The sequence below is a fragment of the Bufo gargarizans genome, chromosome 5, assembly GCF_014858855.1.
Source record: "Bufo gargarizans isolate SCDJY-AF-19 chromosome 5, ASM1485885v1, whole genome shotgun sequence".
Classification (NCBI taxonomy): domain Eukaryota; kingdom Metazoa; phylum Chordata; class Amphibia; order Anura; family Bufonidae; genus Bufo; species Bufo gargarizans.
Window position 1 is genome coordinate 329,322,511 of NC_058084.1, and position 26,304 is coordinate 329,348,814.

Here is a 26,304-nt window from a genome sequence, read left to right on the forward strand (position 1 = left end):
GTTATGTATATAATTCCACATGTGTTAATTCATAGTTTTGATGCCTTCAATGTGAATCTACAATTTTCATAGTCATGAAAATAAAGAAAACTCTTTGAATGAGAAGGTGTGTCCAAACTTTTGGTCTGTACTGTATATATCTAGTTCAGTATACAGTTCTAAACACAATACTAAGAATATGAACATTATATAAATTGTTTTAAATACCTATTTTGGCCCTTTGTTCCCATAAAACCCAGCTCTCAGTGGAGTGAATGTCTCTTCAGCTCCTGTCTCTGGTGAACAATGATTCTAGCAGCAGGAGCTGGGTGAATTCCCAGACAGACTTTTTGTGAGGCTGGCTGTGATTGGTGAAAACTCTTGCTGTATGAGAAGCTGGATGTGATTGGTCTAGACCAGGGATGGGCAAACTGCGGCTCTTCAGCTGTTGTAAAACTACAACTCCCAGTATGCCCAGTCTACCTACAGCTATCAGTCTTTAGCAGGGCATAATGGGATTTGTAGTTTTACATCTGGAGAGCCGCAGAGCCATCACTGGTCTAGACTTCTGCCCAGTAACAACAGATTAACACTATGATTTCTGCTGTTTCTGCTGTGTCACTTACCTTACATAACAAAATGAATCTTTTTTTTTTTAATTAACAATTTTTATTGTTTTCAGTAATAAGGTATTACATTCAAATGGTATACATATATCAGCAATGAATGAATACAATCTTAGTACAGACAAATGAAGGCAAATGTTAATACATTGTACTTATAGGCACATTTCTGAGATATGGTTTACATAAATATTTCAACGAGGGTCAGCCGGCACTCCGTTTGTAGGCGTGGTGCACGTGTCCAGGTGTATCCCCATCCTAGACATTGATGGCATATCACTAGGATATGCCATGAATGTCAGATAGGTGTGGGTCCTGTAGTTGGCCAGCTAAGACCTGTCCTAGGTTGCTAGTATAGCTTATATGTGTATACAGCTAGACCTGCTAATAGCCTTAATACAGTTCCTATGTTTATGTGTTAAAGACAAAAGCAGAGTTATTTACAGTGACATCATGTTTTGGATGTCATATAACTGTTATATTTTGTGTTCACTGAGGCAGAACGAGATAATATACCTTTAAGATTCATTTTGTTATGTTGACTTTATGTAAACTATTGAACGAAAGAAAAGACCGGCACTCACTTTATCTTCAAAGGTTTTTTTCCTTTTTATTCGCCACGCATAGAAATATTCGGTGACGCGCGTTTCGGCTCTATAGCGAGCCTTTCTCAAACCAATGGCATATAATATGCCATTGGTTTGAGAAAGGCTCGCTATAGAGCCGAAACGCGCGTCACCGAATATTTCTATGTGTGGCGAATAAAAAGGAAAAAAACCTTTGAAGATAAAGTGAGTGCCGGTCTTTTCTTTCGTTCAATAGTTTACATAAAGTCAACATAACAAAATGAATCTTAAAGGTATATTATCTCGTTCTGCCTCAGTGAACACAAAATATAACAGTTATATGACATCCAAAACATGATGTCACTGTAAATAACTCTGCTTTTGTCTTTAACACATAAACATAGGAACTGTATTAAGGCTATTAGCAGGTCTAGCTGTATACACATATAAGCTATACTAGCAACCTAGGACAGGTCTTAGCTGGCCAACTACAGGACCCACACCTATCTGACATTCATGGCATATCCTAGTGATATGCCATCAATGTCTAGGATGGGGATACACCTTTAAATATCAAGCTGGGGTCTCACAGTTGCAAAAGGCACATTTAAAGGCATATCATACACAACATATTGAATAGAACCTGTCAACAATTTGGACCATGCTAAACTGCTGACAGCACTAGTCAGTCTCTTTTCTGTGTGGTTGCTGCAATGGTCTCTTGTTTGAATGCTACAGCTGTCACTCAGAACAGAGGAAGGAGGCTGTGAAGCAGCTCAATGCAGAGAGCAGAAAACACTTCACAATGAAGACCCACCTCTTGGGCACCTGCAGGAGCAGAATCTGGCATAATAAAAGTTCATTACTCCTGATAAAACCTCCACAAAAGGTATGTTTGTACTGCTCTCCCCAGCTCCTACTGCTGAGGATCGTAGGGGATGGCACAGCTCCTTACTTGGGCTGAAGAGGATGATACTGGTGACATGGGAAGATGAGGGTGGTGGTAGTCCACACTGTGGCTATTTCCTCTCCCTGTAGCAGTTCCTCGACCATGCAGTGCACCCTTTCTTCCCTTGGGGCACACCCTGGACTTTTGGGGTCTCCTGCCTGGTGGTGGTTGCGGTGCCCTTCATGGTGAGTAATTGGCAGGGTACAAGCCAGGAGGCCAGATTATTGGAGTCAATGAACAGGCCCAATTGGTTACAATAAAGTCTCTCTTTACTCTTTAAATGATGAGAGTTGCAGTACATATAGCAGCAAAGGCCCAGTTCTGCGGTATATAACCAAGTAGGCTTTTCCCAATAGCTGTGCATAGGCAGCAGAAATGCTGGTGGTAGTACTCACTGAGTCTCACTCTAAGCACACTTTGCAATCTTCCCAAATAACCACAGGCATGCAATTCCATCCTCATTAACACGTTCTGCATTTTACAGTCTGCGGGGTGCAATTCAGCGAACGGTTACCGTAACATATGTGTAAGGGTGGCCTTAAAAGTGGTTCAGTTGTTTCTCTGGTAGCTTTCAGTCGCAGGGATGAAGGTTCGTTTGACTAGGCTTCTCTTGAGACCTACTTTACCTCACACTAGGCACATCCTCACTCGACCTCTGCTGGCTAGACACTCCCTAACTGGGAAGGGCAGGTCCAGTCTGTCTCCCAGCAACCTAACGAAGACTGCCAGATTTAACTAATTGCTACCCATAGACAACCATGTAAGATACACAGTGGATACAGAAAAGGATACTTGAACCATAAATCACGACATTAGCACTTTTGTAGTAATACTTGACAACTTTAACCTTTTCTCAGTGATCATCTGGGTCACTCCACTTCCTTGAGCTGTTAGCAGTTTAGCATGATCGAAACTGCTGACAAACTCCCTTTAAAGTGCTTCACATATACATGAGGTAGCATGTCACATAATAAGCATATAATTAGGCACATAATAGTCCAACAGTTCAACATGGTTGGTACTGCCACCGTAACAAGATTAATACTAACCTATAGTTAGAGGGGCATTTTCAACTCTCTTACATTATCACAATGGATCTTCTATGCCCTGAAGTGTGTGGCATCTTCACTTTGTTACCAGGAGCTACAATGTGTGAGAAGCAATAGGAAGCATGAGATATTTTGGTAGTAGGAAATTTTGTCTTTACAACCCCTTTAAGACAGGTTATGTTGGGCTTATATCTGGGCTTATGTTGGCATTTAATCATAAGTAAATCCGTAAGCAATAGAATTTCCCTTAAGGATGATGACAGAGGAACCTGGAATGCAGTCTGCATTCTCTTGTGCTGAAGTCCTGTAAAGCTCTCAAAATATGCTATTGTTAGTACAAAAGTACTGTGTTCCCTTTTATCTGAATCAGGTCTACGTGACTCATAATTATTAGACAAAAAGAAATGTAACATTAAACAATAAATGGACATTCCATATTTTTTATTTTATTTTACTAATCTGTATATGGTCCATACACAAATATGGTGAAAGCGGTTTAAGGGGTTTGTGGCATAAATGTCTTGTAGATGGGGGTCCTACCTCAGTGTCCACTATCTGGGTCTGCAATCTCAAGACTGCTGGTGGCCGCAAAGATTCAGTGAGTGAATGACGTGCACAGCTCTCTCTAGTCAAGTCTATGAGGGTTATGGAAACAGCAGAACCAGTTAACAGATATTTATGGCATATCTTAGGGCATATCCTTTGAGAGTAAATTGGACCACACTGTACCATCAAAATGGTATTGGAATCACATAATATAACTATATTATGAATATTTAGGCCCTGATTTATAAAGAATGCTATGTGCTACACCTGTCTTGATGGGCCCTGGGATGCTGGACCAGGCATTTAATTTGTGATAAGATGCAGGGTTAAATGTCCATGTACAGAGTTGACTCCAATCACTGACACTGGCGGCGAGTGTCTACTGCGCCATCTTTAAAGATCCAACATCCACAGTATATGGGGAAAGGGTTAATAAACGCACTGAATCTTGGCATACATGATTTATGACAGGGGACCATTCAGAATAGGAATCACTGACCACAACCCTTTGGAAAGAGTCCTTCACCCAGTGTTCAGTCCAATAAAATCCTACATTTTCTAATCCTATAGACTTATTTTACCCATTCAAAAACTTTTGCAAAGTCCAAAATTTCTATATCCAACGCTGCCCCTTTGTCAAGCCTTTTACTCACCTCTTCAAAGAAACAAATCAGGTTAGTCTGAGAACTTCAGTCATTGGTGAAACCATTGACAGAAGTACTTAAATATTAAGTACCATTTTTTTGGTACTTAAATATTAATGGCCCATCCTTAGGATAGCTCACCATCATCAGCTCTTTCGAGCAGCGTCTGGCACCAGAAACTCTACAGTGAACAGAGGACGGTTCTGTCGGTTCTGAGCTGCAGTACAGTGGCACCAGAGGCTACTAACCGATCGATGGAGGTTACTGGTTATGAACCCAGACCTCCCCCCACCGATCTGGCATCTATTATTCTATTCTGAGGCTAGGTTGGCCAAATACTTTAAGATATGTCAATTTCCACAGGTAAACAGTTTTCATTGTAGAAAAATTTACTTGGATGTTTGTTGAGTGGTAAATAATAAAATGAATCATCGGATCCAGTTTATGGGTTTTTCCTGGTATTTCAGCTTAGCTTTACTGACATGAACAGGTCTGAGCTGTAATATCGCCCATAACCTGTGTACAGCTGGGCCACTGTTTTTGGAAAATAGCAGCCATGTTTTTATCCAGTTGTATCTTCATATCATATCCTCTTTTGCTCCTATTTATTACAGCAGACAGCATGCCCTATTTGTGGCATATTTTTGGCACTTTTCTGACCCTTTTCCCTATTGATTTTAATGATGAGACTGCAACCACAATGCAAAGTTTGTATTGCTTAATACAAATTGTAGTAGAACCTCATCAAAAACTGCATACATTTGCATTTTTGGTAAATTGGTGATGGTCATTTGTTACCTGGTATTATTTTTACCATTCATGGTATTGTTAATCACGGCCATAGATAACAACTGAGATCATATCAAGCAAAGTGTGAACATGCTTCAGGAATGTATTAGTCTTTTTAGTTTATGCAGCTATTAAATTATACAGTATATACAGTTACACACGTAAGCGTCACCATGCTGCAGATATGTTTCCTATTCCATGTTGACCAATAAAGGGACTGAACCTGCTGGAATCAGCATTTTCCTTTGGACGGTAATTCCACAGACATGCCAGGCTTGTCCCTGGATATCAAATAAAAAGCTGCTTTTCTTCTTGGCGATTATATTAAGTAGCTGGGTTAGTGCACGTCTGCATAGTAATCCAGCCACACAAACCTATTGTGAGCATCGTATTTATGAACATGACATCACACCATTATCACGTATTTTTTAACCATTTTGTTACCATGAACTATTGATGTGCAAATAGCAATGAGTCACCTTTTGGAATGATGCAATTTAGACTCTAGAGTCTACCCACATATTTCTGTAATGTACTTGCCTAGGCACTGTTTGTTCTGCCAGCCACCGCTTTTCTCCTCCTGGTGCTGGTGGGGTTCACAAAATGGATAGGCCCCCCCAGAGCGTTTAGCTTGTCGGACACATGGGGACACATACACCTTTTGGGTAGGGCATTTGGTTTTTTAGGGTTTGTATGTTCTCTCTCCCCCCCCCCCCCCCCCTTTGTCTGTTTTATATTTAACAGGAGAATTACCTGAGAGAAGATGACCAGGTTAACTGCCTCCAGACCGCCTAACGCAGGATTGCGGTCCGGAGGCGGTCGGTTTGTTCCTCTTCGACGCGCCGGAGCGTCATCTCGCGAGACACAAGATTTCCTGTGAACGCGCACACACAGGAGTGCACGTTCACAGGAAACGGCAGGTAAACGAGTGCATCTACCGCCTGCCAGCGGCGATCATTCGCTGGCAGGCTGTAGATGCGATTTTTTTAACCCTTGAAAGGTATATCAGATGCTGTTTTGTTAACAGCATCTGATATACCTGCTACCTGGTCCTCTGGTGGTCCCTTTTGCTTGGATCGACCACCAGAGGACACAGGTAGCTCTGTAAGTAGCACCAAACACCACTACACTACACCCCTCACCCCCTGTCACTATTAACCCCTTATTAACCCCTGATCACCCCATATAGACTCCCTGATCACCCCCCTGTCATTGATCACCCCCCTGTAAGGCTCCATTCAGACGTCCGTATGTGTTTTGCTGATCCACGGATCTGCAAAACACATACGGACGTCTAAATAGAGCCTTACAAGGGGGTGATCAATGACAGGGGGGTGATCACCCCATATAGACTCCCTGAACACCCCCTTGTCATTGATCACCCCCCTGTAAGGCTCCATTCAGACGTCCGTATGTGTTTTGCACATCTGCGGATCCATGGATCCGCAAAACACATACGGACGTCTGAATGGAGCCTTACAGGGGGGTGATCACCCCATATAGACTCCCTGATCACCCCCCTGTCATTGATCACCCCCCTGTAAGGCTCCTTTCAGACGTCCATATGTGTTTTGCGGATCCATGGATCCGCGGATGTGCAAAACACATACGGACGTCTGAATGGAGCCTTACAGGGGGGTGATCAATGACAAGGGGGTGTTCAGGGAGTCTATATGGGGTGATCACCCCCCTGTCAGGCTCTTATTTTTTTCTGATGACTGCAAAAACACCGTAAAATCGTTGCAGCGCTAAAAAAAGATCACTTTTGAGGGGCATGGCGAGTTCATAGAATAATTTTTTTGGGGGGTCACAAATTAGCAGAAATTTTTTTTTTTATTATTTTTTTTATTACAAAGTCTCATATTCCACTCACTTGTGACAAAAAATAAAATCTCACATGAACTCACCATACCCCTCACGGAATCCAAATGTGTAAAAATTTTTAGACATTTATATTCCAGACTTCTTCTCATGCTTTAGGGCCCCTAAAATGCCAGGGCAGTATAAATACCCCACAAGTGACCCCTATTTTGGAAATAAGACACCCCAAGGTATTCCGTGAGGGGCATGGCGAGTTCCTAGAATATATTTTTTTGGGCACAAGTTAGGGGAAAATTATTATTATTTTTTTTTCTCTAACAAAATCAATTTTCCGCTAACTTGTGCCCAAAAAATAATAATATTCTAGGAACTCGCCATGCCCCTCACGGAATACCTTGGGGTGTCTTCTTTCCACAATGGGGTCACTTGTGGGGTATTTATACTGCCCTGGCATTTTAGGGGCCCTAAAGCGTGAGAAGAAGTCTGGAATCCAAATGCCTAAAAGTGCCCTCCTAAAAGGTACTCATTGGAATTTGGGCCCCTTTGCGCATCTTGGCTGCAAAAAAGTGTCACACATGTGGTATCGCCGTACTCGGGAGAAGTAGGGCAATGTGTTTTGGGGTGTATTTTTACATATACCCATGCTGGGTGAGAGAAATATCTCTGTCAAATGACAATTTTGTATAAAAAAATTGGAAAAGTTGTCTTTTAGAGAGATATTTCTCTCACCCAGCATGAGTATATGTAAAAAAAAAACACCCCAAAACACATTGCCCTACTTCTTCTGAGTACGGAGATACCACATGTGTGACACTTTTTTGCAGCCAAGATGCGCAAAGGGGCCCAATTTCCAATGAGTACTTTCAGGATTTTACAGGGCATTTTTACGAATTTGGATTCCAAATTACTTCTCACGCTTTAGGGCCCCTAAAATGCCAGGGCAGTATAAATACCCCACATGTGACCCCATTTTGGAAAGAAGACACCCCAAGGTATTCCGTGAGGGGTATGGTTAGTTCATGTAAAAAAAAAAAATTGTCACAAGTTAGTGGAATATGAGACTTTGTAAAAAAAAAAAAAAAAAAACATTTTCCGCTAACTTGTGACAAAAAATAAAAACTTCCATGAACTCACTATGCCCATCAGTGAATACCTTAGGGTGTCTACTTTCCGAAATGGGGTCATTTGTGGGGTGTTTCTACTGTCTGGGCATTGTAGAACCTCAGGAAACATGACAGGCGCTCAGAAAGTCAGAGCTGCTTCAAAATGCGGAAATTCACATTTTTGCACCATAGTTTGTAAACGCTATAACTTTTACCCAAACCAATAAATATACACTTATTGCATTTTTTTTATCAAAGACATGTAGAACAATAAATTTAGAGAAAAATGTATATAGAAATGTAGTTTTAATTGAAAAATTTTACAACCGAAAGTGAAAAATTATGTTTTTTGGCAAAAATTTTGGTCAATTTCGATTAATATCAAAAAAAGTAAAAATGTCAGCAGCAATGAAATACCACCAAATGAAAGCTCTGTTAGTGAGAAGAAACGGAGGTAAAATTAATTTGGGTGGTAAGTTGTATGACCGAGCAATAAACCGTGAAAGTAGTGTAGTGCAGAATTGTAAAAAGTGGTCTGGTCATTAAGGGGGTTTAAGCTAGGGGGGCTGAGGTGGTTAATCTGGTTTGAAGTGGATTCTGCTGGGTAGTGGAGGTCTCTGCTGATTGGTTGCCATCCGTTGTTGGGGGAGAAATCCAAGCTGTTGATTTGTTGTAGCAGGTTGCGGCGTGAAACGAACCCCTTTATATGGCACCACTTGACTGAGCTTGGGTGCCAGTCTGAAGAGGACCCGATCTGCGCCCACCCTCCCTCCCTCCCTAAAATTTTTGAAATTTTTAATTTTTCTGTCGCATCCTTTTTTTAGTGGGATTCATCACTCAGCTATAGCTGAGTGGATTGTGGTCTTTAATGGTTAATGATTTGGTTTTTAAGGGTTAATTATTTATTTATTTATTCTGATCTATTGATTAATTAATTATACATTTATTGGTTAACTCATAATAAAGCATTGCGACCATTTCTGCCATCAGATAGGTGTCTTGGTCTTTATTTATTATTTAGTTATGCTTAAGTTAAGCCTCATGGTGTAATGTGCCTCCATGCCCTGCAGTCTGGTCAATCAGTGACCAATATTTGAATCTGGCTTACCAGCCAATCTAGAGGCCCGGTCAGTGAACCAGTCAGGGAGTGTATGCACAGGCTAATTACAGTGCCCATTGCTCTATTTCACTGTCCTCTGTGCTTTCTCCATAGATAACTATTGTATTGTACTTCCTGGTGTGTTGCTTTTTTGTGGTTTTGTAAATTGAACTAGTTTTTTTTTTTTTTACTTTTGTTTCCCTGCACGTTTGTTACTTGTTTTAGTTTCCTGGATTGACCCTGGATTGATTTTGGATTCTGATTTGACTATAATGTTTTTGCTGTTGCTGACCCTTTGTTTTATTAGGTATTTGCTCTCCACCTGTTTGCAGCCAATTTCCCTGGGTGTCATCACTTTGGCTGGAGACTCGTCAAAGTCGCATCTGTGATGATGGCTAAGCTGCAGATAGCATCACAGTATCTCCTTCACCTGGCGTGGTCTTGCAAAATATGGACAGTCTCTAACAGGCGCTCCCAGCTTGCAGTATCTGCTTTCGCACACTTTGCACTGCCCATTATGATTCAGAAAGTCTGGGTGCAGTCTATGTGCAAGAAGAACTCCATAGAGATACTATAGCAAAACCCCATGCAAATAATCATGCATACCCAGAGTAATAATAAAATAAGCAATTAAAATATAGAACACAAACCAAATATGTGAAAAACAATTAAAAGCTGTGAATAAAAAAGGGGCCAAAAATGAAAATGAACCCCCATAACAATAAAGATCCATGATCTGGCCAGAAAATCATACAGCCACATTTATGACTGGTATCCCAACATCAAAAATAGAAAAAAAAGGGTGGCAAATGAAGAGAGCAATGTCAAAAGTCATGTATAAATGTACTATATAAAGTGAAAATTCTATAATTATAAAGGAGCTCTAATAGTTGCAAATTACAAATGTGTTATGGCATCCTTGTTCCTTAGGGTGCATTCAGACAACCATAAGGCCCCTTTCACATGGGCGTTGCGGGAGAAGGTGCCTATCATGGACAAGAACAGGACATGCTCTATATTTTTTTAGGGGCTGTGGAACAGTGTGCTGTCCGCATCTTTTGCGGTCCATTGAAACGGATGCGGACCCATTCATATTGTCGTGTGAATGAGCCCTAAATCTCATACAAACCCCTTAAAAGCAGATGATGAGCTTCTATTAAAGCTATGAAACGCATTCCAACAGCATGAGGTGTAATCTATCCAGTTATGAAATAAAGGGTTAACAACGGTAAACCTAAAGCTTTTACTCTACAGATTTGGTTGCACAGTTGAATACAGTTTATTGTTCCTTGTTTACAGCAATTTCTATAATGACTATTTTGTACCGTATTTCAATGGATTAGTGGCACGAATGCCAGGTAAATGTTTGTCGCTGTGACCGCTACCTTATCACCAGCTCTGAGAAGCCCCCATGCATTTACATGCAGATGTGTGAATTAGCAGCTCTCTATACAACTTCCAATTTAGCGTGTGACTTGTCTAACGGACAGGAAGATAAATTCAAAAGGCTGACAAAAATAAAAACTACACAGGTGAAACGAAAATTTTAAATATTGTGCAAAAAAATATTGTACAGATTACTGCACCGCAGAGCGGTAAATGTATTTTTTCTTTTTGTGCTAATACAAGTCACAAAAGGCTTTACAAGAAATAACTACACCGCTGAGTGGCAAATTTATTTTTTCTTTTTCCGCTAAAACACCCCACAAAAGCATTTACTACAGATTACTGCACCGCAGAGCGGCAAATGTATTTTTTCTTTTTCCGCTAAAACACCCCACAACAGCCTTTACTACAGATAGCTGCACGGCACAAGGGCAAAAAGGACGTAGAACTATTTCCTTGTTAATGGCTGTATCAAACAGCACTTGCACCCTAATAAGAACGGTTTGCTGGAATTACTGAGCTGTATAATGATAATTTGGATCCCCAGTCAGTGCAGCAAGGTGTAAAAGGATTGTTCCTATTCCCCAGGCTGTAACCTCCCCGAATGAACCCTGTTCAACAGAAATGCAGTGGAATTATTCCTCCCTATCCTTTCCATACACCTTGAATAATCTTTCCCTGCACTTGTAAATCTTTTTTTTTTTTGTAGAATGACGATTTTCCTAGCACTGTCCCTAGCGCCTGCAGACATGTCTCTCCCTGCACTAAGTACGCTGGTGAATGGCAGAATCTAAGATGGCTGCCGCATTTACAGGGCAGTGACATTACAGGGCTGGCTAGCTGCTGATTGGCTGCATGCATGTCAGTATGGGTGATCCCACCTTCCCAGATTTCCTTTTTCCATGTCCTTACATGTGCAGCTGCCATTTTAGGAAAAATACGATTCGTTACTACGAAGCGCGAGGAAATTCGCATTCAGTGCGAATCGAATTTTTCCTGAAATTCGTAACGAATTCCACTTCGTCAGCTTCGATTCGCTCATCTCTAATTCTGATTCCTACTGAACCAGACTGAGAGACAATTTAAAGGCTCAGGTCCCCTTTGCTCAGGGGGCATGGATTAATTAGCTGACTAGAGTGTGACACTTTGAGCCTAGAATATTGAACCTTTTCCCAATATTCTAATATATTAGTTTCACTTTTTAAGTCGCATTACTGACTTTTGCACAATATTCAAATTTTTCAAGTTTCACCTGTATGTGAAAAAGAGAAAAAAAAACTCTTGCATAAAAACCACTCTGCTGACCTCATCTGTCAAACTTTTTAAAAATCCAATCATTTCCTGCTTAGCTACATCTGTTTCTAGAAAATGGAATGTGTTTCCATTCTTAATTTTAAATTGCTTTACATGGTTACTCGGGGTGCAGGGTGTGTATTATGCCTATACCCTTATTTCTGCACTGTGACATCACTGTGTGCATTACCCCTGCACTGTGATATCACTGTGTGCATATTCCCACCAGTATTACTTCACTGTCTGCTTTATCCCATTATAATTACATCTCTGTGTGCATTATCCTATTATTAACACATCAGTGTGCGACTATCATTATCCCTCACTGTGCATTAGGAAAACCAATCATAAACTTTTCTAAATTTGTTTTATGCTTGATTTTGATGCTATCATTTTATGTTTGATTGTTGGCCCACCAGAGGGCTTTTTATGTGGGCCAGTGATTAGGAATGAATGTTTATTTCAGCCCATGCAAAAGTCCATTGATATGTAAAAGGTTTTGACTGGCGGTCTGAGCGCTGAGATCTCCACTGATCGCTAGAATGAGGAGAGAGAAGTGCTGCAGGAGAGGAAGGGATTAGACTCTACAAGCCCGTCTTGCTTCTGTCCCCTACAGTTAGGAGAGCCTGATAGGCGAGCGCTTTTATCTCCTCATTCTAGCGATCAGTGGGGTCTAAGCCCTCAGAACCTTTGATGTGGCTCTATGACATATCAAAAGTTTTACCAAAACGTAGTCACCTTTTAAAGGAAGTGATGCCAAAATGTCAACTTTCCCCCAAAGATGGCAGGGTGCCTGCTTGCTTGAGCTCCATTCATTCTCTATGGAATAGGGTATTTAAAAAAAAATTACATTAAGTTGAAAACTTAGCACAAGCTTTATAACCCAAATTTCTTAGAATATTGAGCAGCAGATTTGCCTAGTTATAGTTGCCTAGGCATAGTAGGCAGATTTTTGGTTTCAGTGATAAATAAGAAATGGCAAACTAAAATTTAGAACCATTTAGCAAAAGGGCAAATAAAGAACTTCTTTATACAAGGGATTTAAAAAAAAGGTTTTCTGGGTGTTTAATATAGAATAGGATATCAATATCTGCTTGGTGGGGGTCTCACACTGGGCACTAGGCCCATCAGTTGTTTGAAGAGACCTCTTCTGAGGCCATTGACTTCACGTTCATGGCGGCGCAGCTCAGTCCCATTCAAATGAACAGGGCTGAACAGCAATACCAACCAATACCTATACATTGTACTTGTTAGGGTACTTTCACTCTAGCGTTATTCTTTTCTGGCATTGAGTTCCGTCCTAGGGGCTCAATACCGGAAAAAAACGCATCAGTTTTATCCTAATGCATTCTGAATGGAAAGCAATCCGTTCAGGATGCATCAGGATGTCTTCAGTTCAGTCTTTTTGCCTTTTCAGGATGGAGATAATATCGAAGCATGCTGCGGTTTTATTTCCATCCAAAATTCCTGAACACTGGCATTAAAATTGCCGCATTGATGGATCCGGTGAAAATAATAAATACCGTATTCGTTTTGCCGGATGACTCCGGAAAAATGGATCCGGTATTGCAATTTCTTTTTCCAGGATCCTGATCAGTCTGAAAAATGCCTGATCAGTCAGAAAAAATTACATGCGTTTGCATACAGTTTGCCTGATCAGGCAGGCAATTCAAGCAATGGAACTGCCTGCCAGAATCAAACAACGCAAGTGTGAAAGTACCCTTACTTTCACATTAGCGTTGTTTGAATCCAGCGGGCAATTCTTTCGCCGGAACTGCCCGCCGTATCCGGAAAAACGCGTGAAAACTGATTACATTTGAATCCTGATTCTGATAACAATGAAAAAATGCATTGGAAAAAACGGAGCCGCCATTTATGGACTTTAACTTTTTTTGCACATTTTTCAGGTTTAACATGCAAAAGCCAGATCTGGTTTGACGGAACACACGGCGTCGGATCCGGCATTAATGCAAGTCAATGGTAAAAATGACGTATCCGGCGTTCAGTCAAAGTGTTCCGAATTTTTGGCCTGAGGTAAAAATACAACATGCTACGGTTTTCTGAAAAGCCTGATCAGTCAAAAAGACTGAACTGGATGCATCCTGAACGGATTGCTCTCCATTCAGAATGCATGGGGATAAAACTGATCAGTTATTTTCCGGATTTGAGGCCCTAGGACGGAACTCAGCGCCGGAAAAGAAAAACGCTAGTGTGAAAGTACCCTTAAAGTATGAGGAGGCTGCAGGAGCGCCACTAGCTGATAGGCAGGGATACCAGGTGTCAGACCCCGACTGATCAGGTATCCTGAGGATAGCTCATCAATATTAACCACCTGGAAAACCCCTTTAATTTATGGGAAATGCTTTTCAATGTGATGCACAGATACACAGCTTGTGAATAGCCCAGGCTGTCTGCATACAAGGACAAAACACACAGTGAGGTGTCAGATTCCATAATAATCCTCAGTTAATTGTGTAAGGTGCTGGATGGAAAAGAACAGCAGTCATTAATGGAGAGCACTCACTGCACCTTTCCAGTTCTTCCAGTAGCTGTAATTAGAGGACGGCTCCGAGCAGACGCCTCGCGCCCTCTAGTGGCAGAGAGACGTCAGTGCGGATTTGATGGAGCCCGCCCCCGGTGGTGTCAGACGGCGTCTCCCTCTGTGAAGTTGCAGGTTTCCTCTCCAGCCTCCCCTTATCTCAGTCTGCACGTTGCTTCTCGGTGACTAATAGCACAATAACAATGTGCACGGATAAGAGGAATTGAGGCTGTTTACAAACTCTATGGCGGCTGGATATAAGAAGGAGCAGGGAGCTGGCAGCATCTCAGTCACCTCGGGAGCTCTCAGGAACAAGCAGCACTGAACTGACCCCTGCTTCTGCACGGGGCGCTCATCCTCCAGGACTGGGACACTTGCCGTAGCTAGTACAGACTGCGCTTCTATTTTTCTATTTATTCTTTTTTCCATTTGGGGATTACTTTTTATACCCGTTTTATACATTAATAATGGATCTGGAGATGATGATTTATCTGCTGCTGGCTCTTCTTCAAGGCACCTGTGCTTCAGGTAAGGCTGGGGCTCTGAGGGCAGGCTCGAAATCTAGTCTATAGTTATCTATATCTATGTGTCTATCTGTATCACATCTATATATCTATCTAATCTTATATCTATCGAGATCTAATCTAATCAACATGTATCTATCTAATCTTGTATCTAATTCTAATCTAATCAATATTTATCTGTCTAATCTTTATATCTAAATCTAGTCTATAGTTATCTATATCTATGTGTCTATCTGTATCACATCTATATATCTATCTAATCTTGTATCTATCTAAATCTAATCAACATGTATCTATCTAATCTTGTATCTCTCTAAATCTAATCTATAGTTATCTATCTATGTGTCTATCTGTATAACATCTATATATCTATCTAATCTTGTATCTATCTATCTAATCTAATCAATATGAATCTATCTAATCTCGTATCTCTCTAAATCGAATCTATAGTTATCTATATCTATGTGTCTATCTATCTATCTATCTATCTATCTATCTATCTATCTATCTGTATCACATCTATATATCTATCTAAATCTAATCTAATCAATATTTATCTGTCTAATCTTTATATCTAAATCTAATCTATAGTTATCTATATATGTATCTAATATGGTATCTATCTAAATCTAATCAATATGTATCTGTCTAATCTTTATATCTATCTAAAACTAATCTATAGTTATCTATATCTATATATCAATATAAATCTAATCTTTATCTATCTATCTATAGTCTATCTATCTATCTATCTATCTATCTTTCTCTAATCTATCTCTATCCATTTATATCTATCTAACGAAATCTAATCTATATGTATATGTCGAATTTTTCTATCTATCTATCCATCCTGATCAGGGGAGGTGCTGGGTGACTAGTAGGAGTCTTTTCTTGGTAAAACCATGTCCTTACAGAATAGCAGCCAGTGCATTCTTCCTATGAAGTATGCCATTCACAGGTTACAGCATCGGCACGGGGCTATGTATGAGTTATGCAGGTTGCAGGGCAGCGCTGGTTCTGTACAGGTGGGATAACCCTGATAGCGCTAGATGCTGCTCCACATAACAGACAGACCCGTCTGTGACTATTGTGGGAAATATTACTCCACATTTAATAGGAATACCCGACTCCTGACACCTGTGTGCCGGCTGAGGTGAGATTAGCAGGGTATTCCCTGTGTAATCCCTCTCTTGTTATTGCACAGGTAAAAGCATTGTGGCGGCGGTGTATCACCCTATAAAGACGGGTAATTGCGCACAGGGCTATTTAAGACTCTTTATGGCTGTGCTTGAGGGATCAGCTGCTCGGAGCCGCGGAGGTCGGGATTAGGAGATGCGGTGACAGAGCGGCTCCTGTGCGGTTTTATAGAGCACGTGGGATCAGCGGGCAGTAAGGCTGGAGGCTGCTTCTCCTACTCTGTCACTCCATAGCTAGATATCTAGATACCTGCAGCCTGAGAGAGAATGTATAGAGATACAACCTGGGAGAGGATAGATAGATACAACCTGAGAGAGGATAGAGAGATACAACCTGGGAGAGGATAGATAGAGAGATACAGCCTGAGAGATGATAGATAGATAGATACAACCTGAGAGAGGATAGATAGATAGATACAACCTGAGAGAGGATAGAGAGATACAGCCTGAGAGAGGATAGATAGAGAGATACAACCTGAGAGAGGATAGAGAGATACAGCCTGAGAGAGGATAGATAGAGAGATACAGCCTGAGAGAGGATAGATAGATAGATAGATACAACCTGACAGAGGATAGAGAGATACAGCCTGAGAGAGGATAGAGAGATACAGCCTGAGAGAGGATAGATAGATAGATAGATACATCCTGAGAGAGGATAGATAGATAGATACAGCCTGAGAGAGATTATATAGAGAGATACAGCCTGATAGAGAGGGAGAGTAGATAGACAGATAGATAGATAGATAGATAGATAGATAGATAGCGAGATACAACCTGAGAGAGGATAGATAGAGAGATACAACCTGGGAGAGGATAGATAGATAGATAGATAGATAGATACAACCTGAGAGAGGATAGATAGAGAGATACAGCCTGAAAGAGGATAGAGAGATACAGCCTTAGAGAGGATAGATAGATAGATAGATAGATAGATAGATACAGCCTGAGAGATGATAGATAGATAGAGAGACAACCTGAGAGATGATAGATAGATAGAGAGACAACCTGAGAGAGGATAGATAGATATATAGAGAGATAGATAGATAGATACAGCCTGAGAGAGGATAGATAGATAGATAGATAGGGGACATAGATTATAAGATATATAACTAGACATGTCTATATTATGATAGAAGAGAAGATATAAGATACAGTGTGAGAGGAGGGCTATGTAGACTACTGATGCAATGTGATGCAAAGTAGATAGAAGCTCATGTAGAGTGAGCGTTAGAGAAGTGCAGGCTCCATGGACATGAGGTCAGATGCTAGTGACATATACATACCTATTGGACACAGTTCTCCATTTTCTGACATATATGATAAAATGAAGAAAAGAACATAATCCGGAGTCTCAGATCAGCAGAAGGCTGAGCAGATAATTGGTTATTAGACTCCTATAAACCGATAGTGACATGTTTTATGTTAACATTTCATTCAGCTGCACTGCAGAAAAAACATGTGTCAGAAGTGACATTATAGCTGAGGATCCTGATCTGCAGTTACCCCAGCTCCATCTCCTGCTGGCAGACCAGTAGTGATGAGCAGTGAGGAGATAAGCTCAGGCATGGGATTCAGCCAGTTCCCTCAGGTTCTCCAGATCCAGTTGTTAAAATTACAGCGGCAGCTGGAGATGATCGCTTCCATTCCATAGTTTAGCTCCTTAGACTTTTAAAAAGTTGGGTGGTGTGTGTGTAGTGTATATATGGTGTAATTAAGCACGTGTACCATGTATATGGTGTATTTATGTGTAAACATGTGTCATGACTCTGCGTGTCCGCCGTTGAGTAGGGAACCTGTTGTTAAAAATTTGAATCCCACCCCTGGATAAGCAGTGCCCTCTTCTCCTGGTCCACGCCGTGCAGGACCCACATTCTGTATGAATCATGTATGTGGTGACAAGTTCAGTCCTGCCTGCTGCTATTATCATGACAGGAATGTATACAGGGCATTGCACAACAATACGCTCCAGCTGGAGCTCCCGTCTCTTATCCTGAGGTAGCATCACACCACCACCACCACGTGAGGGTCTCTGTGTCCTCTCATCTATACCTACAGTGTGCATTTATCCCAGTGTATTCAGTTATGCCTTGGACTTAAAATCCTTTTCTTATTTGCAGGGTCATCCTCTGAGGATCCCTCTGTAGCAGAAGCTGCAGCTGCTCATCCTTCTTCCGGCGCCCCCTTGAGGCCACGCAGATTTAAACGCTGTTCTTGTTCATCACTCATGGATAAAGAATGTGTCTACTTTTGCCACCTAGACATAATCTGGATAAACACGCCAGAGTAAGTGATATACTGCTTCAGTTTCTTTTTTGCGCCTTAGGCCTCATGCACACGACCGTTGTTCGGGTCCGCATCCGAGCCGCGGTTTTGGCGGCTCGGGTGCGGACTCATTCCCTTCAATGGGGCCGCTCAAGATGCATCCGTTGCTCCGTTCCGTGGCCCCGCAAAAAAAATAAATAACATGTCCTATTCTTGTCCGTTTTGCGGACAAGAATAGGCATGTCTACAATGGGCTCCGCAAATTGGGGAAGGCACACGGGCAGCTTCTGTTTTTTTGCGAATCCGCGTTTTGAGGACCGCAAAAAACAGAACAGTCGTGCGCATGAGGCCTTAGGCTATAATTAAGTTATAGAAATTTTGGGGACCAGTTGTACATGACTTTTCCCATTGAAACGTCAATTATCTTCTCTTGCGAGATACACTTGTGATGGTATCATCCTTGGTCTTGGTGCAAGATGCTTTTAAGAGAATTAAGAAAAGTTACTGGAGAAAACCAATTTATGTAATGTGGAAAGCACTGGGGTGGTTGCACAATACCGCGTCATAAGACATTAGGTAGCCTGACAATTGACAGCAGGTAATGGCCACTCGGCACACCCAGGCTGTCCAATTCATCTGCTTTCTCTCATACACTAGAAGCTTACTTGGGATATGTTTTTATGGTTGTTTGCTAACCCCACACCTATCCCGGCATTTAGTGGTACTATAGATGGATTTTCTACGGAGAACTAAATATTTTTCTGCTAAATCCTGAAGGACATTAATGGAGTTTTTATTAACTTGAACTGTAGGACGTCCAGGATTCTCCTACTGAAACTCATTCAGCTCATATACATGGCAGTTTCCTAACTTCATCTGTAGTCTAAGGCTAAATGCACACGATCAGGATTGCGTGCAGATTTTTACTGTAGGTCATGTACATTGCATCCTATGAGAATTTGAAATTCTCAATGCACACAATGCAGATTTTTGATCGTGTACATTTAGCCTAATTTTTTTACAATTCATACATCTTCTACCCTTGTGGAAATAGAAATCAGCTCGTAGGGCACCTGCATATGTGGATTATGCACGGTAATTCCATATGGAAAAACCGCAGCATAATCCAGTACCAGCAAATTAGGCAAATCTCATGTACACATTGCTTTTTCTTTCTGTGCAGAAATTGACCTGGCTTTCCGACAGCATGTCAATTCTTTGTGCAATGCAAAGGGTGAGATCTGCAGCAATACCGAATCACATGTGGTTTTTGGTGCGGAAATGCACAAAGAGCCGCACAGAATATCTGCCAGACAGTCCACATGTGTAGCCGTAGGGCAGGGGTGGCTAACCTTAAAGACACAGAGAGCCAGAAAAAAATGTATGACTGCCAGGAGCCACAAGCTATACATTTACACAAATATGCGTGCACACGACAGTATTACTGCAATTGAGTTTTCAAACATTTAAAAGTGTATTTAAACCACCTTTCCTACCTGTAGTGTAGACAGCTTTAGTGAGACTTCTGCTCAGATGACCGGCCCATGCTCAGATGACCGGCCCATGCTCAGATGACCGGCCCATGCTCGGATGACAGCCCCATGCTCGGATGACAGCCCCATGCTCGGATGACAGCCCCATGCTCGGATGATAGCCCCATGCTCAGATGACAGCCCCACACTCAGATGACAGCGTCATGCTCGAATGACGCTCTCACCCCCATTCTGAGATCATGTGTGTGGGGGTGATTTGACATAGCGGAGATGTGAGCATGGGGTGTCTGATTTTAGGTGTCTTATGTGGGCACTGGGGGGGGTCTGATTTTGTGGATCTGATGAGGATTTGAGGGTGAGGGTCTTATCTGAGCTGGCACCCCCCCCCAGTAGTATTGCCCTTATTGTACAACCTTCACAATAGTTTTATACAGATGTGTGCCCCCTCACCGTAATTATGCCCACATTTTGCCATCCCACAGTAGTTATGTTCTCTGTGCACCTTTCACAGTTGTAATCCCCATTGTGCCCCCTTCACAGTAATAATTCCCATTGTGCCCCTTCATAGTAATAATGCCCATTGTGCCCCCTTCACAGTGATATTGCACATTGTGCCCCCTTCACAGTAATAATGCCCATTGTGCCCCCTTTATAGTAGTAATGCCCACTGTGCTAGTTATGCCCTCTGTGCCCCTTCCATAGTAGAAATCCCCATTGTGCCCCCTTCACAGTAATAGTGCCGACTGTGCCCCCTTCACAGTAATAATGCCCTCTGTGCCCCCTTCATTGTAGTAATGCCCTCTGGCTCTGTGCCCCCTCCATAGTAGAAATGCCAATTGTGCCCCTTTCACTTTAGTGCCCCCTCCATAGTAGAAATGCCAATTGTGCCCCCTCCATTGTAGTAATGCCCTCTGTGCCCTCTCCATAGTAATAAAGTCCTCTGTGCCCTCTCCATAGTAATAAAGTCCTCTGTGCCCCCTCCATAGTAATAAAGTACTCTGTGGCCCCTCTGTATTAAAAACAAAAAATACACAGTAGCTACTCACCTTGTCCCGCTCCTGAAGCTCACATACCCCTCTCCCCTGCAGGCACAGATCGCTCTGCAGCAATGTGTGGGCAGAGCTTATGCAGATTACCTGCCCACACATGGTGGCAGCACAATCCATGTTTGCAGGCTGAATGGTGGAGCGGGGAGGAGTCTTCCTGCTCCACCATTCACAGTGCCGTCAGCCTGAAGGAGGGGAGGAGCGCCGGGAGCTGAGCGGTAAGTGAAAGGACCTAGCTCCCTGCACTCCACCAATGAGCGCTTCCATCTGTATTGATGGAAGCGCTCATTGCTTCTGGGTTCGGGCACCTCCTGCGAGCGGCACCCAGGGCAGGTCGCCCCCCAGCACGCCACTGGAGAGTGCTGCTGAGACAAGTGCAAAGTAGAGGAATAGCTGGCCCGCTCCCCTGCAAGCCGCATATGTAGACAGAGGAGAGTAAGAGCTGGTTGGACAGCTCCCCTGCGAGCCGCATATGAACATGCAAGGAGCCACATGCGGCTCGTGAGCTGCGGGTTAGCCTCCCCTGCCATAAGGAATGTTCACTTGACTATGTCAAGATCCACCACATACCCCAGGGCAGAGACCGCTCCAGTTTCTGCCCTATTCTTTCATTTTCAATGCTCTTGGTTTAGCTCCTTTCAATAGAGCTAAACCACGAGCATGTTCCCGACATGGATTTCTGAGGTGTCCATGGATATGTATGTACTTGGTGCCGTCTGGAAAACCCAACATGAAAAAAAACCTCAACCATTGGCGCGGCCTCCAAAGAAAGATAATGGGCAACGATTTTTACCAAAATACCTTTGTGTGAACATACTCTTAGTGCATCGAATTGTGATGGGCTTGGGCTTTTTCACAGGAGCTAACCTGAACAAGCAGAGCTTCAATGTACCGTAAATGACAAAAGGTGAATATTGGACTTCAGTCGACCTGGAGCCAGTGATCATAACTGTGTCATAGTGGCATTGATCTAAAAGCCAGCCAAGTAGCCAACACCTAAGGAATTAAATAGCATTTAGGCATCACCCAGAGATAGTGATTTCTCTATCATTTAACCCCACAAATGCACATCTGCAGACATCTTGAAGGATAGAAGACTACATGTTCCAGAAAGGAACTGTGATTTTAGTGCTTGTGTTAGTGCTTCCCAGTACAAAGTGTGACTAATGGAAGTGCATTAGAGAGTTTTCAATAGTGGTAACTATGTATAATGTGCCCAAACTGATAGCGTAATATGCTAAGCTGTAAATATTTGCCTTACTCTTTACCTCTCAGGCATTTACAGTGAAATACTCCTAAACTGTGATTTAAGAACCATTAACAAGCTATTAATTGAAATGCAGGTTGCGACCTGTATAACTCGCTGGTATGCGGCTGTGAAACCGAGGCTTGCAATTTGTGAAATTGTATGTCATTAAAAAAGCCGAAAATTAAGGTTGTTTTGTAGAAAGGTTACATGTAGCGCGCACTGTGTGGGAAGTTTCTCTACACGCTGACATTTGCCATGTGGGATATGTATTGAAATATGAAACCAGAGTCATATTGATTAATGGCATGAAAACATGTAGAGGGATCAGCATCAGCATAGTCAATCATCTGTTCTACCTTTGCTCCAATATGGAGGATTCAGCTTCTATTATTGAAGTGGTATTTATGGACTTTCTATGGTACGATATTTGCTGTTTTGCACACTCAAGACCGCAACATTTATTTTACAGAAAAACCGTGCCTTACGGACTTGGAGGTCCTCGTCTGAAACGTTCACTGCTGGACATGGAGACAGAAAATGTTCTGAAGTCTGGTAGCAGGTGTATCTGTGCCAAGGGTGAGGACAAGAAATGTCTGGACTTCTGCCAAAGTGCTGCAGATCTCAGGTGTGTGCAAATATTTTAAGTCTGAAAAAATGACAGAGCGAGCCCTGAGTACACCTGTAGCAGAGGCCGCCTTTATCTCAGAAGCATGTGTGGAGAAAAGGTGTTCCTTACCATGATTTGTTTTCTTACACAGTGTCCAACCTTCCATAGTGAAAGAAACACAACGGGTTCAGAAGGCCAAAGTCTGCAATGGACTCTTACTGGGAGGACAGTGTGTGCAGAAACTTCATACAGATGCTAAAAGGTGAGCGAACGGGACAGATTATCAGCTGTTTGCAAACTGTATCTTATTCGCATATAAATAGCATACTGCAAAGACGTTTACCCCCAGCATTGGTCAGTGTTTATTAGTATCAAATAATGAGAGTATTTGCTATTGCTTCAGATTTTTTTGGTCCTTCTGCAATTTTTACAAAATCTTAACTGTGGGCAAGCAAGTCCTGCTCAGCAGTGAACATCCGGTTCCATAATAGATCAGTCAGTGGTCAGCATGGAGAAGACACAGACATAGGACTACTTTATATTCATACACCCAAATTTGCTCTAAAGTATTTAAAATGGCACAAACCTATTCAATGCATGGGCACAGGTGCAAAATATGTCTGTATGAGGTTGATAGGTCCTGCAGTTGACTTACAAATATACATACTCACCTAAAGAATTATTAGGAACACCTGTTCTATTTCTCATTAATGCGATTATCTAGTCAACCAATCACATGGCAGTTGCTTCAATGCATGTAGGGTTGTGGTCCTGGTCAAGACAATCTCCTGAACTCCAAACTGAATGTCAGAATGGGAAAGAAAGGTGGGCTACAACAGCAGAAGACCCCACCGGGTACCACTCATCTCCACTACAAATAGGAAAAAGAGGCTACAATTTGCATGAGCTCCCCAAAATTGGACTGTTGAAGACTTGAAAAATGTTGCCTGGTCTGATGAGTCTCGATTTCTGTTGAGACATTCAAATGGTAGAGTCCGAATTTGGCGTAAACAGATTGAGAACATGTATCCATCATGCCTTGTTACCACTGTGCAGGCTGGTGGTGGTGGTGTAATGGTGTGGGGGATGTTTTCTGGGCACACTTTAGGCCCCTTAGTGCCAATTGGCCATCGTTTAAATGCCACAGGCTACCTGAGCATTGTTTCTGACCATGTCCATCCCTTCATGACCACCATGTACCCATCCTCTGATGGCTACTTCCAGCAGGATAATGCACCATGTCACAAAGCTCGAATCATTTCAAATTGGTTTCTTGAACATGACAATGAGTTCACTGTACTAAAATGGCCCCCACAGTCACCAGATCTCAACCCAATAGAGCATCTTTAGGATGTGGTGGAACGGGAGCTTCGTGCCCTAGATGTGCATCCCTCAAATCTCCATCAATTGCAAGATGCTTTCCTATCAATATGGGCCAACATTTCTAAAGAATGCTATCTGCACCTTGTTGAATCAATGCCACGTATTAGTATGGTGTTGCTAATAATTCTTTAGGTGAGTGTATATTACATACCGTAAGCTGGATTAGTTGGAAAGTTTACGTGCATATTACAGTTCCATTGCAATAAATAGGAGATCCCTCACTACAGACTTAAGATCTGAAGGCAAGGGGACTTGGTACCAAGAGGATCGCTGTGACCCCCTTCCTTCTAGTTTTCATTGGAGGTCAAAGGCCTCAGACCCCTACATATGACATCTTCTGACATATCTCAGTGACATAGCAGAAGATGTTTACAGGGAGTCTACCACCAGGCATATTAAACTAGACACAATAGCTTGTAGGTCTAGCTCTGCTAAATGTAATAATACCTTTCACTTAGTGAACAGTTGCCTCATTCTGGAGGCCCTTCTACTCCTTCTTGATTTAGAGGGCCAGGCAAGATGACTATGCAGGAACCTCTCATTTGCATATGGATTATAATAACCTTTTTTACAGAATCAAGCAAAAGATTGCTAAGTGAAAGACATCATTATATTAAGCTGAGCTCGCCCAACACGCCATTGTACATGGTTTATTAGTGAATTTCCTGATGTCAGGCTCCCTTTAATGAATTGATAAGTTTGGGCAAACAATACTTCTTGAAAGTCCTTCTTCATTCAATGCAACAACATGTTGCTTCAGCTCAAAACGATAATCTGTGTAGAACATCAGAAATTGTTGTACAATTTGTTAAAACCCTTTCCATTGCTATGAAATAAACCTGTAATATAACTTGATTTTGCAGAGCGGAATTCATCAGACAAGCCATAAAGAGCTCATATATCTTTGCCAGGCTACTGAAGAAGCTTCAAGTGATGAAAGATGAGACACATCCTTGGGCACATAGAAAGAGAGGAATTTGGAAACATACAATCACAACTTCATAGTTGGAGAAGTTAGAACTGTCACCTTCTTTCCATAGTGTGGGAGACATTACTGTCAGTGAATGCCTTCAGTGTGCATATTTTATTTTTCTTGGTGGCTAAGTGCACTTAATTTATGAAGATTTAAATCAAAGGATCTGGAACTACAATCCAGCTTCAAGATGGACATGTGAGATGGATGAAAGGCAGGAGTCTGGGCTGAAATAATGCTGCTGGTTTTGGAGATAAATGTCATGGTGACGTGTCTGCATTAGAACAGAATTTTTGAATAACCTGCCAAACAACATTCATTGCTACTGACACTGACAGTAAAACACTGGAATATAATATTGAAAACGACATGCCTTATTCTATGAAATGCTGCAGCATATGGATGTATGTGCATTGCAGATAGACTATGAAAGCTATGCCATTGTTTTAGGGCGTTTTACATATCGCATACAAGTCTACCTCAGGTTTACTTCCTCTGAAGGGCTTCCTTCCTGCCTATATTTTAGCTTGTCCCGTGAATACACCTTATGTCTTCAGTCTTGGTTCGATCTTTTTCACTGGAGCTAATCAAATCTTTAATATGCAATAATCCCTGATTTGTTTAGTGGCTGGTTAATGTGGTCATAGTAAGCGGAGGGTAGCACTGACTGCTGCTCACACAAGCTAAAACTGGGTTTTCATAGCAGTTATTTTATCTGCTATCTTCTATCTAAATTTATTATGTGAATATTTTTTAAAATATTTATATTATTTGTAAAAGTGACTATATTTACTGTGTTAAATATACATTTTAATAGGCCATATTGGTCTATGCATGTTTGTATTTCTGTATGAAAAAAGAGCTTCATGCCTTCAGTAACAATGTTAAAATAAAATATTTTGTAACCTTATAAACACAATTTGTAACTTTTTGTTTGAAAAAGAGGACATTACTTGAATGAATAGCTTGAAGTAAATGTCCGTACTCTATTGAAATAAATATCATCACTTTCAGGTAACTTTTCAGGATAAGCTGTCGTGTGTACATGATGAATAACACTATATCTGGCCATTATATGACTATTTTTTAGCAGTTTTCCCCTCTGCAGGCCCTATATTTTATTATCGGCTTTCTCTGAGCTTGTGCATAGAGACTAGCTCTACAATGTTTTCCATACACAGGACA

At 41.7% G+C, this 26,304-nt stretch overlaps 1 protein-coding gene across 1 annotated transcript; it reads left to right on the forward strand.

Moving 5' to 3' along the window:
• The first annotated feature begins 14,543 nt into the window (after window positions 1–14,543).
• EDN1 (endothelin 1) lies at window positions 14,544–26,027 on the forward strand. Its single transcript, XM_044294857.1, has 5 exons — window positions 14,544–14,914; window positions 18,224–18,389; window positions 22,626–22,781; window positions 22,915–23,025; window positions 25,010–26,027. Exons 1-5 carry the CDS (start codon window positions 14,854–14,856, stop codon window positions 25,149–25,151), a joined length of 636 nt encoding a protein of 211 aa, XP_044150792.1. The 5' UTR covers window positions 14,544–14,853; the 3' UTR covers window positions 25,152–26,027.
• The last annotated feature ends 277 nt before the right edge of the window (window positions 26,028–26,304 follow it).